Source organism: Astyanax mexicanus, chromosome 23, assembly GCF_023375975.1.
Source record: "Astyanax mexicanus isolate ESR-SI-001 chromosome 23, AstMex3_surface, whole genome shotgun sequence".
In the NCBI taxonomy this organism is placed as follows: domain Eukaryota; kingdom Metazoa; phylum Chordata; class Actinopteri; order Characiformes; family Acestrorhamphidae; genus Astyanax; species Astyanax mexicanus.
The window spans coordinates 10492489-10511102 of record NC_064430.1 but is presented as its reverse complement, the minus strand read 5'-3'; the positions used below and the strand labels follow the sequence as shown (position 1 = coordinate 10511102).

At 38.2% G+C, this 18614-nt stretch overlaps 1 protein-coding gene across 3 annotated transcripts in view; it reads left to right on the top strand.

The window, feature by feature from the left end:
- fto (FTO alpha-ketoglutarate dependent dioxygenase) overlaps positions 1-18614 on the top strand; it is a 284644-nt gene that overhangs the window by 77096 nt on the left and 188934 nt on the right. For all 3 annotated transcript variants that reach the window (XR_007429255.1, XR_007429254.1, XM_049471416.1), the window contains exon 8: positions 13791-13915. Coding sequence is in view for 1 of the 3 variants with exons in the window: in XM_049471416.1 (XP_049327373.1) it covers positions 13791-13915 (125 nt within the window). In the remaining 2 variants the exon portion in view is untranslated. The remainder of the gene's footprint in view (positions 1-13790; positions 13916-18614) is intronic.

Genomic DNA, 18614 nt, shown 5'->3' with positions numbered 1-18614 from the left:
TGGTCGGTTGTTTATCTGCGTCTTTCTTCCGTCAGTGGGTCAGCGAGATAATTGTTGGGCGATAGAAGAAGAGGGTGCTAAAGAGGAATTACAGATCAGGGCTGATAAATCACAGGTACACACACACTCCAAACACACACACACACAAATAAACTGTTGGTTTAGTTTTTATGTACTGTATTAGATTTGTTTTACTGCTTACAACTTAGAATAAGTCTTAATTTTCTTAGAGGATGTACAGAAACCAACAGATACCATCGGATAGCATTGTGTCAATTGATCATGAAGTTTTACCTCAGGGGTTTACTTAGGATGGCCACGCCTGTATACTGTCAGTATAAGTTATGAGGTGTTATCTTGTAATATTATCCAGGATTAACACTGGATATGTGTATAGGGCCTCCTATATTGAATAACACCTCACAACTATTTCAGACATGGGTGTTCCCAAGCAGTACTCTGAGGTAACATTTTATGACTAATTTACATACTTCTGTTCCATGACTTTTGGCATTCCCTGCACTTTGTTTGCAGTTTGTTTTTAAAGCACTTTAAAGGTGAGATCATCTCTTATGACAATACTCCGATAATTAATACGATTAATAGGAAAGGAATTGCAAATTTTCCTTCTGTAAAATTTATCTCATTATATCTCTTATGTCTCTAAAGTAAAAGTGATGGACACTAGTTTTGCTTTAATGCTGTTCAATGCATTTTAATCATTTTATAATTTTCCAATATTTGAAAAGTATATTAACTTTTAAACTATTAACTTCTGTTTTAAAACTTTTTCTTTTTCTTATCCTAAAACAAATACTTCAGTATTGTACTTTAGTATTGTGTTAAAACCATACATTTTTATTGTTTTATTGTTTGTAACACTCAAACTTAGTCACTTTGTGCTTCTTGAGTATCTGGATATTATCTAGAAAAGGCCAGACCACATGGACATGCTAGTGTAAACACAAACAAGATGCATTTAAAACAGATTCAAATCCCATCACACAAATAAACCACTTCAGGAGGTGATCTGAAATGCATTCAAGCCACATGTTATCAGTAAGTAGTGTAAACAGACCTGTCTCTTCAAGACCTTTCAAATAGCAAAAGCCCAAACTCCTAATACAACCAAAACTCCTCCCTGTGTAAAACTTCACATGTGGAATTGTGATTTTTTGGGGCAACAACCACCAATTATTAGCACCTAACAGGAAGAGGCTAAATATTTATTTTAAAAAAAAGGTTGCCATATATTGAGATCATTTGCATATTCCATCCCAAACAACACTTTGGATTTGGATTTGGATAGACTAACTGCAGAGACATTTAACAAAGGAAAACATACATTACCTTCATTGACTAAATATAATATATTCAATAATTTTAGTCCTAGTTTTTCTAAAGATGCACTTCTCTTTTTCTCACACATTATTTTTCCTCATTTTTTGCCCACTCCCCTGTATTGCGTTCCTAATTCTCTGAAGTCATCAGTGGGGCACTGGACTGAGGGCTAAGCCGTGAGTCAGAACAACAGCAGCAGAATTGGAGATCCCCTCGCCAAGCCGCTGTAAAATTGTTGGATGCGCTTGAAAAATCGCAGAGAAAAGAGGGATAATGGAGGAGATGCTCCAGATAATTTTGGGGAGAGTGAAAGAGAAAGTAAGGAATAGAAAGAGAGAGAGAGAGAGAATGGGAACGAAAGCAAAAGAGATTAACTGTCTTCTGAAGGCTGTTCATTGTCGCCATCCTTTGAAGTAAAAAGGACATTAACAATCCTACCTCTTACCAATAGAAAAACTAAAGAACACTAAAAACCTCAAAAGAAGGCTTCGACCTATTGAGACGACACGATCATCCTACACAAACCCTCGACCTTTCAAGTGCAGATGTCTTTATACAGACCCAACTCTCTATTCAGACTCTGTTCTGGGAGCCCACAAGGCTAATTTTGTCGCCCAGTCAAGTACACGACTCTGACTGGGGCTGGGAATACCGGTGGCGAAGGACGAACAGCGTGTTGGTAAGCAAGGTTGCCGTGCGCTCTCAGGGGAACTGACCCAAGAGTTTCAAAACAGGAACCTGACCCAGAGACAGACACAAAGGCACTGGCTGAACTAAGAATAGCGAATATGCTTGGAGAAGCACTGTTCTGGCTGGTATGATGGCCCACTTCTTATTCAGTGTTAAAAATAAGTTAGACTACAGTTCTCTGGTCAAAACTCTGGTCATGAGGAGACACAACTTTATTTCATTAAATCCTTAAAGTGAATACAATATCTATTAGACCACTTAAAAATGATGAGTTTCTTTAATTTTACAATTAAAACCTCTAGAATATAATCAAGAGAAAGAGATATGATCTCATGCCAACAAACCGTGCTGAACTGCTTGAATTTTTGCACCAGGAGTGAAATAAAGTTATCTAAAATCAGTGTGTAAGACTGGTGGAGAACATGCATGAAAAAACTGTGAGTAAAACCCAGGGTTATTCCACCAAATATTGATTCCTGAACTCTTAAAACTTTATGAACATGATCTTGTTTTCTTTGCATCATTTGAGGTCTGAAGCTCTGCATCTTTTTTTTTTATTTTGTTATTTCAGCCATTTCTCATTTTCTGCAAATAAATGCTCTATAGTAAATGACAATATTTTATTTGGAATTTGGGATAAATGTTGTCAGTAGTTTATAGAATTAAACAACAATGTTCATTTTAATCAAACATATACCTATAAACAGCAAAATCAGGGAAACTTAATTTAGAGAATTTCTAGGCAGAAAATGAGAAATGGCTAAAATAACCAAAAGGATGCAGAGCTTTCAGATCTCAAATAAAGCAAAGAAAACAAGTTAATATTCATCAAGTATTAAGAGTACAGAAATCAATATTTTGTGAAATAACCCTGTTTTTTTCATGCATCTTGGCATGTTCTCCTCCACCAGTCTTACACACTGCTTTTGGATAACTTTGTGCCATTCCTGGTGCAAAAATGTAAACAGTTCAGCTTGGTTTGATGGCTTTGTAATAAAGTAACTATTCAGTGATATTCTAATTTTTTGAGATGCACTAGTATATTGGGGTGTCCCCTATAGGGACAATTCTAGCCAGTCACTAACTACCATCTTCTGCAACTTGTACAACTTATTCAGCTGTCTCCTAATTTGGTAGGATTTTTTGATCGGTTTACATACTGCTGTCCCATGACAAATTCCTGAGTGACCCAACCCAATGCAACCATGGCTTAAATGGCTAATCTAACAAAAAAATATTTTATTTTAATGATGTGTGCAACAGTATTTTGCAACAGAAAAAAAAAGATGCAAAGCAAGTATCGCCACTATAAGGTACGGTGCACATGTTAAGCCAAACGGCGTGCTTTTACGATCGTAGAGATGTCTTCAGCTGCCCGGCCTCACGGCAGCTTCGGCTTCCCTGCTCGAGGCTGAGTTTCATTTTCCTTTGAGCGGCGGGCCAACACTAACTGTAGTCAATCACGACTGTTTTCCCAAATGTCACTTTGCAGCCACCGTAGAAGAAACTCTAATGTAATGAAAATACCTCAGGGTTTGGATAAATGATGATTCCTTTACAGGGTTAGCGCTCTTTAGGCAATGAAAATGAAGCTGGGTAAAGGAACACGAAGGGGAGGTTTTGGCCTCAGTCCTGCAACCAAAGAGCTTTCACTGGCGGGAGCAGGAGTAGATATAAGATCCTTATCTACGCTCTTGATTGATCACACAGATCCAGGAATATCGTGTATGAGAAAGAAAGAATGAGTGTATATGAGACAGATACAGTGTCAACATGCTTTTTCCCCCCCGTACACTGATCCTTCAATATCCTGACGGGGAAAGAAAATGTAATCTTAATCACAACCCAAATACAAGCAATCAACCTAGACAGCTGAGAGTTGGCTTGTTTAGTCTTGCATTGGAGCGATAGCAAGTAATGAAAGCTTATACCTCACCATTTAAAATCGCACACTTGCCTCAAACCATGAAGAGTTAAGTAACCTCAGATAAACTCCGAGCTTTTTGTGGTTTCTGACACCATGTGACGCACCGTCATGTCCAAACATTGGTCTTTTTGTTTGTAGTAGAACAATATATTGTAAAGTTGGCACTTTGTTAGTTTGCGTGTTAAACAGTTGAATCAGTGAAAATTTAAAAAACAGAAGAACAGAACAGAAGTGCAGTTTATATAGTGTAATTGATAACAAAGGGTTGAATTCCCCATCTTGGAAAGCACACCATGCAATACTATTTGTATTAAGTCCTTTTTTTGTATGCATTTTTTAATGTTTGGTTAGATTTTTCTTTAGTTTGCTTTATGTGCATTTTTTTCATTCGATTTTTTTTTGTTTGATTTACTATCATTTTTTTCCAAATCTCCCTTAAAATAACCAACCATTTCTTAGCGATCAACTTGTCAAGTGTTCTGATAGACAATTTTTTTTACTGGCTGACTTTTAGTTTACTTTTTATTTAATTATCTTAGAACTCAAACCCTACTGTTTAAAAACTGTTCCTCTTTATGTGGTTTGTGACACCCTTTCTGTATTTCCCTGACACCACCTAAAAAGCAATTCAATCATGAACTGCTTTACTGTTCTGCATCACCTGATTGCTTATGCATATCACCTGTGAATCATTTGCCTTTATACTGTACATACATTATATATTGCTTTGTTACATGTGATCTTTGCAAAGTATTGCCAACCATCTAGATTTCATTCTGCGGTGTATTCTTTGTTAATATTTAGCTAATCCTTTTTCTGTTTTTTTTTTTTTTTTGGGGGGGGGGTAGTCCTTTGGTTTTGTCTTTGTCTTTACCTTACCCAAAGATTTCATGCCCATATCTTTCTTAGACTTTCTCTGACTTTAGTACTCTAGTTATGGTCTGCCCATAGTTATCTTTAGTTCATCTTCTTTGTACTAATAAACCCCAAAGTAACATTTCTTTCTTTAAAAAAAAAAACATCTAAATCTTCCTACAAATTTGACTCCTTTTACATTCCATAACAGCATATATTTTTATCTTTTTTTAATCATATCTTGTCACACACAGTTAACCAGGTTTTAATCAGTGTACACTTAAGAGTTAGACTTACTTTCTCTGAAAGAAACTGGCCTCAGATGTTAAACATATCTTGGATGATTGCCTATATTTTGGGATAAGACCGTGTAAAACCGTGTAAAATTGAAAATTCGCACTGAACCATTTCTTTTAGTAGCGTGGCTCTTTAGCCTCACACTAACTTCGGTCCACATCTGCAGACTCCATTTCTGCTGGGGTAAGTAAGTGGTTTAGCCATTAAACCTCTAAAAGCAATCTTTCCCCTCACTGCTCTTGTATTTTCCACGGCGCGGGACATGCGATCGGTGTCGGCTGCAACGATACCGGGGGCAGGAGGGCTGGTTGGAAGCTTTCTTCTCTTTGCTTTCCCAAGCCTGAAGAAAAAGAGCAGAAAACAACAGAGCTTTTTGCTTCTGCCTCATTTACTGCGGGGGAAAGCATATGTCCAGCTGTCTGAAGCGATGTAGGACCCTGAAGCGGGCCAACAAAAGACCCCGGTCCGTCCGGACGCCGCACAAAGCCTTCAAACGCTCGCCCTCGTTCGGTCCGTCCTTTAACCGCCGCCGTCTCTATTGTGTCGGCCCTCTTTTCTCTTCGAGCACGTTGCTGATGTGATGTTGCAGACACATTTTTCTAATGTTTTACACTTCATATAATCCCTTTTCCGTGGCGGCTTGATGTTGGGAGGGGGCGATTGATGGCTCTCCGAGTGCTCGTGAGGTCAATTTGGCTGAAAGGGCAAGCACTCAATCACTGCGGGGGGATCAGAGGACACACACACACAGCCGCCACACACTGCAGTCCACTGGCTGAATGGAGTTAAGAGATTGAACTCCTTCTCATTATTATATAACTTGTTCCTGTAAACCGACCAACAAAAGGCACCATATGTACCTAAAGCGATCCTATATAAAGTGTTATTGACTTTTTAATGGGGTCCATGTCATGGATGGCATGCTAGCTCAACACACTTTCACACACACACTCAGAGAACACAGAGTACCAGAAAGGCCCTAAACAAGCTCAATTAGAGTGTGTTAGAGTGTATCATGCTACCAGAAAGTGCAAGAAAGCGTCTGCTACGTTTCCTGCATTTAATTATAGGAGGGATGTGTAGTCGTTCCTGCGTTTCTACACGTGCTACTCAGCTACTTTAGCTGGGATTAGCACTTGGTAGCTGTACATATGATGGGCAAGAGAGTGAGTGAGCTTTTATTAGGGATGTTCATAAGCAACACCAGTGAAAGTACCGGAAAAAGATGAGAATTGAGGACTAAATATCGATGTCTCAATATACTGAATCGTAGCATTTTTGTTTGGATACGTTTTTGATACGTGAAAGCATTGATATTTTTATTGCAACATTTTTATTGGCACTCTAAACTTAAGACCTAAGACTCATCTCTCTTTTTCTGATTCATTACTTCACATTGTGGCGCTGTAATCAATTGGGTAATAGGGTAAACCTGCAGTGAAGAACATTGGATGTCAGATTCTGCAAAAAAAAAAAGTATGACACCAATAAATCCATAATTCCTGGTATTTAATTTTAGTAAGGAGCATTTTATTCTCTGGAGTAACACAGATGCCGTAAAGTGTTGTAAAGAATTGTCCTGCTTTATGTTGATTATCATAGCATCAAAGTATCGCGGTATCATCATTATCATGGTAATATCATATTGTGAGATACCCTTATCATATTGTAAGGAAGTATGCTTAAAAGCATTAAAAGTAGGTTCAAATTAGGTAAAAAATACTCAAATGCATTTCCAATGTAATATATATATATATATATATATATATATATATATATATATATATATATATATATATACAATAAATATGCTTTCTCTGCATTTCCATAAAATGTATTTTTAAGCATGTTGTGTTGATAGAAAATATACTGTATATAGTGGCTTTAAATACTGCTTAAAGTGCACTTTAGTGTTTTTTTTTCCAGTAGCATTAAGGTGTACACAATATATGCATCAGTTTGCAAAGTAGTACATTTACAATATACTTCAAGTGTATAAAAAAAAGTAATATTTGCAGAAGTTGTTCGAAGAAAGCCCTCAAAATCACAATTTAATGCTTTTATGTTGTTTAAATATAGCTTAATTACAGTTGAAATAAACGTAAGTAATATTGTAGCTGCTTGCCTGTTCTTTTAAAGATAAGGCTAATGCTAGGCTAATTCACATGAACTCATATCCGTAAAAAAAAAAAAATCGTTAAGGGGTTTGCTTAGTTTTAAATGTTGTTTTGTTCTGTTAGATCATGGTATCATTTGTTACATCTGTGTTAGATGGTCATTTTTCATAGAGAAATTACTTCCTAGAAACAGTTTCCTAGAAGTGGATACATATTTTAACTTTTAAAGTCTATGGTTTATGAGCCTTTGATATGAAACTGCTGGTGTTTTTTGTAGTCACTGATATTCTTTAAAAAGTAAAATGAAATAAAGAGGAAAAAAATACTTTCTAGTAAAACTTTGTTTCAAAGCAAAATTCCACCCAATTTTTGTAAATTTACAACCAATTTCATAAAATTTCAATCAATTTCAATTGTGGTTTGATATGAAATGTGCTGTTCAGAATTGTTCACAGCTGTAGTGATGGGAAGCAGATGTCTAAAGTCTTAAATGCCTGTAAATTCTATATCACAAACAATTTTTTCTCTAATTGCAAGCGATGGAATGAAAATGCAGAAAACGATATTTGCAATTTTTGTTCACCAAGCACCTTGTTTCCATCAACTTTTCCCAAATCTCTTATTTCAGATTTCAAGTTTAGATCAGGGGATTGTTGAAGACAAACACTTTTTCCTAATTAAGAAAGAAATAAAGCAAAACAAAAAACAGGTGATGTGAGAAGGTGTATCCAAACTTTTGACCGGTACTGTATATATTTAGTGTTTCAGATCCAACCTATAGATTTCAGTGTTGACTATTCATCGACTGAGTTGCCTGGAGCATCCATTACATCAAAGACTGTCAGATCTTTGTGTTTGAGTGTGTTTGACAATATGTGTGTGTGTGTGTGTGTGTGTGTGTGTGTTTACTGTCCTCTGTTTTAAGAGTGGGCTAAACTGGGGTGTGGGCCTCCCTGTACAAATACACACTTCCACCTCCCAGGGTCCACTGTCCTCTCGCTCACCCCTCACACACACACCAGCTGAGGACAGCTACCGTCAGGCTGACGTAAACACACATCCCACTGCCCTACTTCACATACACATATTCACACACACATACAAACATACACACACACACGTTTGCTTTTTTGCCAAGTCAGGACTCTAGGTTAAATACTGTATATAACCTACATGAAAGTAAATATTGGGACATTTGTTCCTTTACAGTTTTTTTTCTGAAATTTTTGGTATTAAAAAGACTTTATTCTGCTTTTATTGGAGTTACTGTCTCTAATGACCAGGTGCAAAAGTCTTTCTATGAGATTTTGGAACATTGCTCCGAGGAATTGATTCAGGATTTACATTCAGCTCAGTGATGTTTGCAGGAAATTCTGAAGCCATGTGTGTTGCTTCTGATGCCAGGGCTTCCAACTGGCATTTTTTTTTCGTCAGGATAATGCTCGCCCACAAACAGCAAGGATTTTCCAGGGATGTCTTCAAGGGTCTCAGATTGTAAAACCTTGTCCTGCCTGGTTGCCAGATTAAAATTTAGTGTGGGGTCCCACTTTTGTACTACTGTTTTTTTACATCTTAAAAATGATGAGTTTCTTTGATTTTACCAAATTGAAAACGTCTGGAATATAATCAAGAGGAAGATGGTTGATCAAAAGCCGTCAAACCAAGCTGAACTGCTTGAATTTTTGCACCAGGAGTGACAAAGTTATTCAAAAGCAGTGTGTAAGACTGGTGGAGGAGAACATGCCAAGATGCATGAAAACTGTAATTAAAAAACAGGGTTATTCGTCCAAATATTGATTTCTGAAATCTCTACACCTTTTTTTTATTTCAGCCATTTCACATTTTCTCCAAATAAATGCTCTAAATGACAATATTTTTATTTGGAATTTGGGAGGAATGTTGTTCATAGTTTATAGAATAAAACAACAATGTTCGTTTTACTCAAACATATATCTATAAATAGCAAAATCAGACAAACTGATGTTCTCTGCTGTTGTTGGCATATTTTTATATGCAATGGATTTTTAATTCATCTCCTGCACCTTTTCACTTGAGTAAGCAAATAGAAATGTTTCTCTTTTTCAGTTTTAAAATGTAAGCCTGGTTGTAGGTCCAGACAAAACATTTTGTCCTGAAAAAGTAAAAAAAAGAAACACACGCACTGCAGAAGCCCATTTGTTTACTCCTGCCACGTTGACTGGGTTGAGTGGAGTTCACTCATGCCGCCGCGTTTGTGTGTGTTTTTAACCTGAGCCATCATGGTGTTTAGTCTGAGCTGAGTCTGTCTTGACTCCGTCGTGACTCCGTCTGTCCGCAGATTGACCTTTTTGCCTTTTTGATCTTCTTCACAGAGCAGCACTTGTGAGGCTCCAGGCTTTCTCTAGCCGAGCTCACCTGGGCAGGGAAGGGTTAAACTGCTCTCGCTGACAGGTAATGCTTCAGCGAGATGCAGAAGTGATGTCTCATGCATGAACGAGGGATAAGAAAGGGAGAGAGAGAGGAGCGAGGCTGTTGTGCAACAAGCGAGGTGAACCAATACTGAAAGCACTTTCGCACAGTTTCAGCAGCCGCCAATCACCCAGCTTACGGTAAAGAGGACGAGGACTGTTTTTATATAAGAAAGGAAAACAGTGTATTCGGGATATGTCGGATACATTACTGCTGTTCTTTGACTGTTTTCCTCCAGGGTTGTACAAAATTCTGAATTGAATTAAATGTCCCCTAAATTCTAATTCAATTCCTGAATTTGAATTTGAATTGATATTGCATACGAGAAGAAGAATTGCAATTCAAATCCAAATTACAGGAAGTCAATTTTAAATTCCATGAAATAAAAAACTCAAAATATAAGTATATTTAACAATGAAGCTTTACCATATATATTAGATATGATTACATTACAAGTTAATAAAACACACTTATTATTATGTTGACCACAATTTAATAATTAAAACAAATTATGGAAAATGATAGGACAGCACTTAATTTCCCAGAATACCTTTCTTTATCCAAGCCTTAAAAAATAATTGTCCAAACATTTAATGCAACAACGCTTTGATGTAAAGTACTTTAATAAGTGGTAATTGCATTTACCAAAACATTGTTTTATTTGTGTACTTCTAAATATAAATGTTAAAAGAATCACATTTTCATTCATATTTAATAAGAATTAATTTCTCAGAATTTTGTTCCACTTTCTGTAATTCCAATTGAATTCAGTTTAATTCAGCATCCTGTAGGGTGGAATAAATGAAATGTTAATAAAAAAAAAGAAAACAACGCAGTATTTTTAAGAATCCACACAGGATTGCAAAACAAAATATTGCAAAACTTTAAAATATCATTTTTTTTCTTAAACTCCTACTATAGACGTATTATGTACATCTTTACTCTGGATCTTCAAATTACATAATGACCATAGAATTGTGAACTGAGGAACTTGAGTTGTGAGACTCAAGACTTGATTAGGACCACATAGACTCAAGACTTGACTAGGGCCTCACAGTTTTAGGACTTGACCAGGATCTTAGAAAATTGAGGCCTGACAAGGATCACAGAAACTCAAGACTTGATGAGGATCTCAGAGACTCAAGACTTGACTAGGGCCTCAAAGGTTTAAGACTTGACCAGAATCTTAGAGAATTGAGGCCTGACGAGGATCACAGGAACTCAAGACTTGACTAGGATCTCAGAGACTCAATACTTGACTAGGGCCTTAGAGTTTTAGGACTTGACCAGGATCTCAGAGAATTAAGGCTTGACTAGGATCTTAGAGACTCAAGACTTGACTAGGATCTTAGAGACTCAGGACTTGGCTAGGATCTTAGAGACTCAAGACTTGACTAGGATCTTAGAGACTCAATTCTTGACTAGGATCTCAGAGACTCAGGACTTGACTAGGACCTCAGAGACTCAAGACCTGACTTGACTAGACACTCAGACCTTGTGAACTGAGGAACTGGACTAAAGAAACAATAGTAGCCCAGTGGTGTAACTCACCTGGTCACTCACTAGCTTACACACACACACACACACACAAACACTAGCATTTTAACCTTCCGCTGTGAGAGTTCATGTGTGTCATCACCACTTGAGTGGTTTGTCTTATCCATCAGACCAAAGGATGCAAATACACAAATATCAGCTTTTCCCCACAGGCTGGAGACGGGTAGATGCTTGCCAGACTGACGTTAAAGAGAGGCAAAAGGAAGGTTTGGATATTACGGAAAAGCAGAAGGAAAAGGAAAGTAGGGAAAAGAAGGGGAAAGCAGCGTAACGGACAGAGGCGAAAGAATGTGACAGGAAGAGAAGCCATCTCTTAACAAGGTGTCAAAAGGAAAGATAGCATTCAGCATCAGTCACCAAAAAGCACATTTAATTTTCACCTGGATAAACACACTCTGCTGTGTCCCTGTCCAGCCTGTTATTCAGTATGGCAGTGCTGCTCTCTAAGCCTGAGCTCAACTGTTAGCTAAATACTTCTCCGTTACATTAGACGTGTGTGTGCACATCATTAATGGCCTCCCATTGGCCCAGTCAATGCAATTTAGTTGGCCTACCTTGATTTAGCAGTTGAGCAGTACTCGGAATACTTGCTGAGGTATTGCCGTTTGTTCCTGTAGGCTGTTTAACAGCTAGCATGGCTGCTCCAGAATGGATCTGACCTCTGGCCCTGTGTGGAATGAGTGTATATTGATTAGTTAAACAGTCAGTAAGGCTGAGTGCTTCCCTCTACATCTGCTACTAATGCTCACTTTCCTCATTTCCTGATAAGGGAGCTTGTTGTGGGTGCTGTAGATGCTGTTGATTTAGCGGATGTTGTGGCTGTGTATGTAAAATGCAGGTTGATTGACTTTATAGGAAAAAAAAAGGAAATAAAAATTGACATTTCTGACAATGAGTCGAGACTCAAGACTTGACTAGGATCTGAGAGACTTCGAGACTTGACTAGGGTTTTAAAGACACAGCACTTGACATGTACCTCAGAGACTTGAGTTTTGACTAGGACCTCAGAGACTCAAGACTTGACTAGGTAGGACCTCAGAGACTCAAGACATGACTAGGATCTTAGAGACTCAAGACATGACTAGGACCTCAGAGATTCAAGACATGACTAGGACCTCAGAGACTCAAGACATGACTAGGTAGGACCTTAGAGACTCTAGACTTCACTAGGACTTCAGAGATTCTAGACTTCTTTAGGACCTCAGAGACTCAAGACATGACTAGGACCTCAGAGACTCAAGACATGACTAGGATCTCAGAGACTCAAGACATGACTAGGACCTCAGAGACTCAAGACATAACTAGGACCTAAGATATTCAAGACTTGACTAGGACCTTAGAAACTCATGACATGAATGAGACCTCAGAGTCTCTAGACTTGACTATGACCTTAGAGACACTAGACTTGACTAGGACTTTAGAGACACTAGACTACACAAGGACCTCAGAGAATCAAGACATGACTAGAACTTAAGAGATTCAAGACATGTCTAGGACCTTAGAAACTCATGACATGAATAAGACCTCAGAGTCTCTAGACTTGACTCTGACCTCAGAGAGTATCAGCTTGTCAAGGACCTCAAAGACTTAAGACTTGACTAGGACCTCAAAGACTCAAGACTTGACTAATATCTCAGAGACACTAGACTTCACTAGGACCTCAGAGACTCAGGGTCTAAGAAGCTTTAAGATTTCACTTAAATCTCAGCGACTCAAGAAATCAGAGGATTTAAGCTAGACTGTTGCTTTAAATAATTAAGACTTCAGATTTGACTCAAATTTAGGCTTTAGGCTTGACCTGGACCTTAAGGACTTTCATTGTGATTCAGGCTTTCATCTCTGAGACTCAAGATTCGATTGGAATTCAGGGATCTTAAAACATGACCCAGACCTTAGAGACTTGAGACTCTGAATTACACCTCCAGAGACTCTAGACTTGAATCTGACCTCAAATTCTGGAGATGTGACTCAAGCTTGATTGAGAGCTGAGACTTGGTTTGGACCTCAGACACTCGACAGTTGACTTGAACATCAGAGGTTCCAGATTTGACTTAAACCTCAAATATTTGAGATCCAACTTACTCTGACACCTCAGAGATGTGGGACTTGAATTTGGCTTCAGAGACTTAAGACTTGATTCATACTCTGTTTTAGAGACTCAAGACTTGACTTGGACCTCAAATACTTAAGAACTTGAGAAACTTGTACCTTAAGATACTTGAAATTTGATGTAAAGTCTCAGGATTTCTCAGGATTTTGACTCATATCTTAGAGACTTCAGGTTTGACTGAAACTTGTATCTCAGAAATTCAAGACTTGATTCAGACTCAGATCTCAGTAGCTCAAGTCAGAGGTTAAATATAATAATTCTAATCATGTAGATCCTGCAAAAGTACCATCAAAGAAAGGAATTTGAAGATACATTTTAAGAAGGATGATAAAAAAAAACACTAATAAGTTTATATGTTTATATATATTACAGAGCAAGTAATCTTTCCGTTATTTTAACAGAAAAAAGGCCTGTGTCTATATGTGTGTTTTTTTTTTTTTTTTCGTAGACTCAGCTGCTGCTGGCGGTGGTGGAGGATGAGAACAGTGTTCAGGAGAACAGAAGAGACATGGCGGAGACTCTGCTGAACGCTCTGACCGACAGACAACAACACAGACAGACCTGGAGGGACAGGTAAGGGACACATATGCATAAACACACGTGTGGGCAACAGCCAAATGGAAGACGACTTGAATATAGTGAGATTTTGTGAGGATCAGGTAAATGGATTACATTTATATTTACATTACGTTAATGGCATTTAGCTAACTGTCTTATTAGGAGTCTTGCCCAAGGACTCTTATTGGTGTAGCACAGCATAGTTACCCAGACCTGGAATTGAACCCCAGTCTCTCACTGGTAGTGGTGTTATCCACTGCATTGCAAAAGATAAAACTATATTACTTAAAAAACACACAAGGTAGTTTACCTTATGTATTTATAATGTATAGCTTTGCATTTTAATAATATCTTTCTAAAAGCTGGCAAATCCTTACTGTATACTGTAATGGACATTGGTCTTGGACTTTTGATGCAGTCTGGGCTTTCCAATGATGTCTCAGCTATGGGAGTGTGTCCAAACAGGGGACAGGGACTTTCTTTTTTTATATTGTTTTATGACAGCAAGATTTTTTGAAGATATTTTGTCTGTTGCTAAAAATTCTATTTTCTTCCTTAAAAAAAATGTTATGCATATTTTTTACACGTTCCTGCTTTACTGCTGAATATGCTGAATTTTGAAAAACTGTGCATACTATCCTTTCTACCTGTTCTTCACATAGACACCTACATTAAACACACACACACACACACACGCACACACACACACACACACGTGTGCACTGATAGCCCACTGACTTCCTTCCTCACAGATAAGACTGACTTAGACAGTGCCCATTCATTCTGATAACACATAGCGCACACACACACACACACACACACATAGATAACACTGTTGTTTACACTGTGCAACTCTCCAATTTTGGACCCCTCAGGAGCTCACCACTTGGACATGTGTACACACACACACACACACATATACACATATACACACACACACACACACACTCACACATACACATACACACACACACACACACACACACACACACACACACACAGGCTTGCCCACGGGGTCAGATTAATCTGTAATGAAAGCTTATGAACACTTAGCCACTTAGCCTCTTTTACTGCATGCCTGAATCCTTAAACACTTGCCTTTTAAAAGTGATGTTAAAGAATGTCATGTAGACTTGTTTGTGCATGTTCTGATGCTGTATGATACGCTAAATGCCAGAAACTGTAATTGTGGCCACCATTTTTGGAATAGTATTTTACTTTTTTATCCATATGTTGTGGATATATATTTGTAAATGAATATCAAAAGGGTTACAACGTTAAGAGTATCAGGGTTGAAAGTAACAGGGTTGAGAAATACAGAGTTGAGCATGGCAGGGTTAAAAGTAACAGGATTGAGAGTTTCAGGGCTCAAAGTAACAGGATTGAGAGTTTCAGGGTTAAAAGTAACAGGGTTGAGAGTTTCAGGGCTCAAAGTAACAGGGTTGATATTAACAGGTTAGAAGGTTACAGGGTTATGAGTAACAGGGTTGAGAGTAATAGGGGTTAAGAAATACAGAGTTGAGCATGGCAGGGTTACAAGTAACAGGGTTGAGAGTTTCAGGGCTCAAAGTAACAAGATTGAGAGTTTCAGGGTTAAAAGTAACAGGGTCGAGAGTTTCTGGGCTCAAAGTAACAGGGTTGATATTAACAGGTTAGAAGGTTACAGGCTTGGGAATAACAGGGTTGGTATTACCAGGTAGGAGGTTTACAGGGTTGGGAATTACAGGGTTACAAGTAACAGGGTTGAGAAATAGAGGGTTGGGTGTAACAGGGTTAGAAGTAACAGGCTTGATTATAACAAGGTTGAAAGTAACAGGGTTGATATTAACAGGTTAGAGAGTAACAGGGTTGAGCGTTACAGGGTGAAGAGTAACAGGGTTGATATTAACATTGTAAAGGGGTTACAGGGTTGTGAGTAACAGCATTGAGAGTTGCAGTGTTTGGAGTAACATGGTTGAGAGATATATGGTTGAGCATAACAAGGTTAAAAATAACAGACTTGATATTAACAGAGTTGAAAGTAACAGGGTTAAGAGTAACAGGGTTGAAAGTAACAGGATTAACAGTAACTGGATTGAGGGAATCAGTGGTTGACTTCTGATTTTGGAGCATTGCTTTGAGGAGGGTTTGACAGCATTCAGCGACAAGAGCGAGCAATGGTGTGGTCAGAATGTTGAATGTTGAATGCCAACCCACAGTTATGTCCACTGCTCCAGTGTTTTCCACAATGCTAGGTATCTTAACACTGTATCACTCTAGCCCACATCTGGGATCAGACATGGTGCCTACACAAGCCAAAGCTCGCATTATTTACCAGCTAAATTAGCCTCATGCCTTCAGAGCAAAGCTTAAGAAGCTAAAATCAGTTCCTGAGCATGTCTTGATGATTGACTCCATGATGTCTTGATGACTCTAACTGTGGGTGAACTTGCCCCTAGTAGCCCTTCCTGACCCCACATGTATTACCTTTGACTAATGTCCATTCAGACCCACCTCCCCTCCACCCAGTGCTGTGTGTGCTCTCTGTGTGTGTGTGTGTGTGTGTGTTTTGCGTGAGTGTTGATGCTTGGCTTTCTCTGTGCTCGGGTCGCCACATTCTTCGCAGAGGCGTCGAAAGCCAGAGACCAGGCCTGGCCTGACCATTCGTCAAGGCAGTCCCGTCTACACATAGAGATATACACACACACACACACACACACACATGCATCCACACACTCCATCTCCATCTCCACACACACACACAAGTTTATTTCATCAGCAGGTCAGATTAGATAGGGTCAGACTCACTCCCTCACGCTCTCCGTTCTAATGCGTTTGAACTCCCCCCCCCCCTCTCTACAGCCCTCTATCACTTCCTGTGCCCCCAGCCTCCCCGTTCAAGGCCTGATAATGGAACCTCCCACATTCGCCCCGGGTTCTGTGGAGTGCCTGTCAACGGGCAACATTTAAAGGAAAGGAACCACATGGCCCCGCGCGACGTTAAACACAGCCCGATAAGATAGAGCTGATGTTATCTCCGACACGTAACACACAGGCAGGGCGGCGGTAACCTGCTTTTAGCACTGAGACTGTGAAGCAGTTACTCTGCCTGGCTGCTGAATCATTTTGGGATGTTTTTTTTGGTACCACTTTAAAATAAGACTACCTTTATAAAGGGTTTATAAATGGTTTACAATTAGTTTATTAATGGTTACTAATTAGGTTGTAAATGCCTTAAAAATCATTAATAATCAGTTATAACACATACGTAGAAATAACAACAACATAGACGGCTGTGGGTTCACTATTTGGCAAACAACAAGTCACTGTTGCCCTTCCTATGTATGTGTTATAACTGATTATTAATGCTTTTTAAGGCATTTACAACCTAATTAGTAACCACTAATAAACAAATTGTAAACCATTTATAAACCCTTTATAAAGGTAGTCTTATTTCAAAGTGGTACCTTTTTATCTTGGAAAATAAAATACTGCTACTAAACCAAACATGTGTTTTTGCCACTGTTACAATATTGAAATAAATGAAATAGCCTTAGATCAGGTATTTCTAACATAGTGGATCCTTCGCACAGACACACTGATGCATCCTTTTTTTTCTTTTTTGTCCATTCTTTCAGTTTCTCTGCTCATTGTGCTTTTTGCTGTTTTTGGTAATTTAAGCAAAAAAATGCCTGATTTAAACCCAACATTTGTTTAATAAGAAGAGAGTTAAAACTAGAGGTTTTTAAAAACATTTTCGGGCTGTTTGAATGAGCAAAATCTGTTCAGAATGATGTTAATTAACATTGCAACACTGAAGAAGCATAGACCTATTATTTAAGAAATATGTTCATATTAAATATTGAGCTGTGTAACAATAACATTAATAACAATATATAACTTATAGTTAAAAACACAGCTTGATTTGTTACTTAGATACAGCGTTGCCAGGTTCGCGGTTTTCCAGCCAATGTATGTTTGAACATCCAGTCGCGGGTGAAAATTCAGGGGTGGCGGGGTGCGTTTTTTTTTGGACTACTTTGAAAATGACTGCAGCCGCCAAAAACAAAAATAGTGTTGCTTTGGATGTTGACATAAAGGCCAACGTGAAGAGAGTTCAAGATTAGCGAGAAGAGAAAAGTCATTTTTTATTATTATTTTTTATTTTTTTGCTCATTAAGTTTGTATTAATTGTTGACCGAGATATAAAACTGTTACAAAAGAACTAATAAAACACTAATGTTACAATATTATTAATGATTTTAAGGTAAATAGCAATGCTAATAATAAATCAATTATAAACAAAATACTAAGTCGTACACGTATAGTTGTTTTGCTATTTGCTTCAAAGGTGTGGGAGCATATATTTTGGACTAGTATATGTTTCTGGAGGGTGGCTTTAAGACTGACTTGACTTTGGGCTGGATATTTTTGTTGGACCTGGCAACCCTGCTTAGTGCTTAGCTATATTGTGCATATGATGCCATAGCTTTATATAAAGTAAATATAGCATTAAAAACGATGCTTTACGTCACAGACCATATTTTGAGCCTTGAGCCTGGTTGGGTCCTGTTCGGGCATACAATCTAAGCTCTAGTTTAGTGCTAGTCTTGGACTATCCATATGTCCTTAATGGACCCCTCAGCATTAATTCCTCACCACACCTCCTCTGCTCAGACTCTTCCTTGCTGATTCATACCGCTTATTCGCCACTGAAAAGCCTAATTGTTTTATT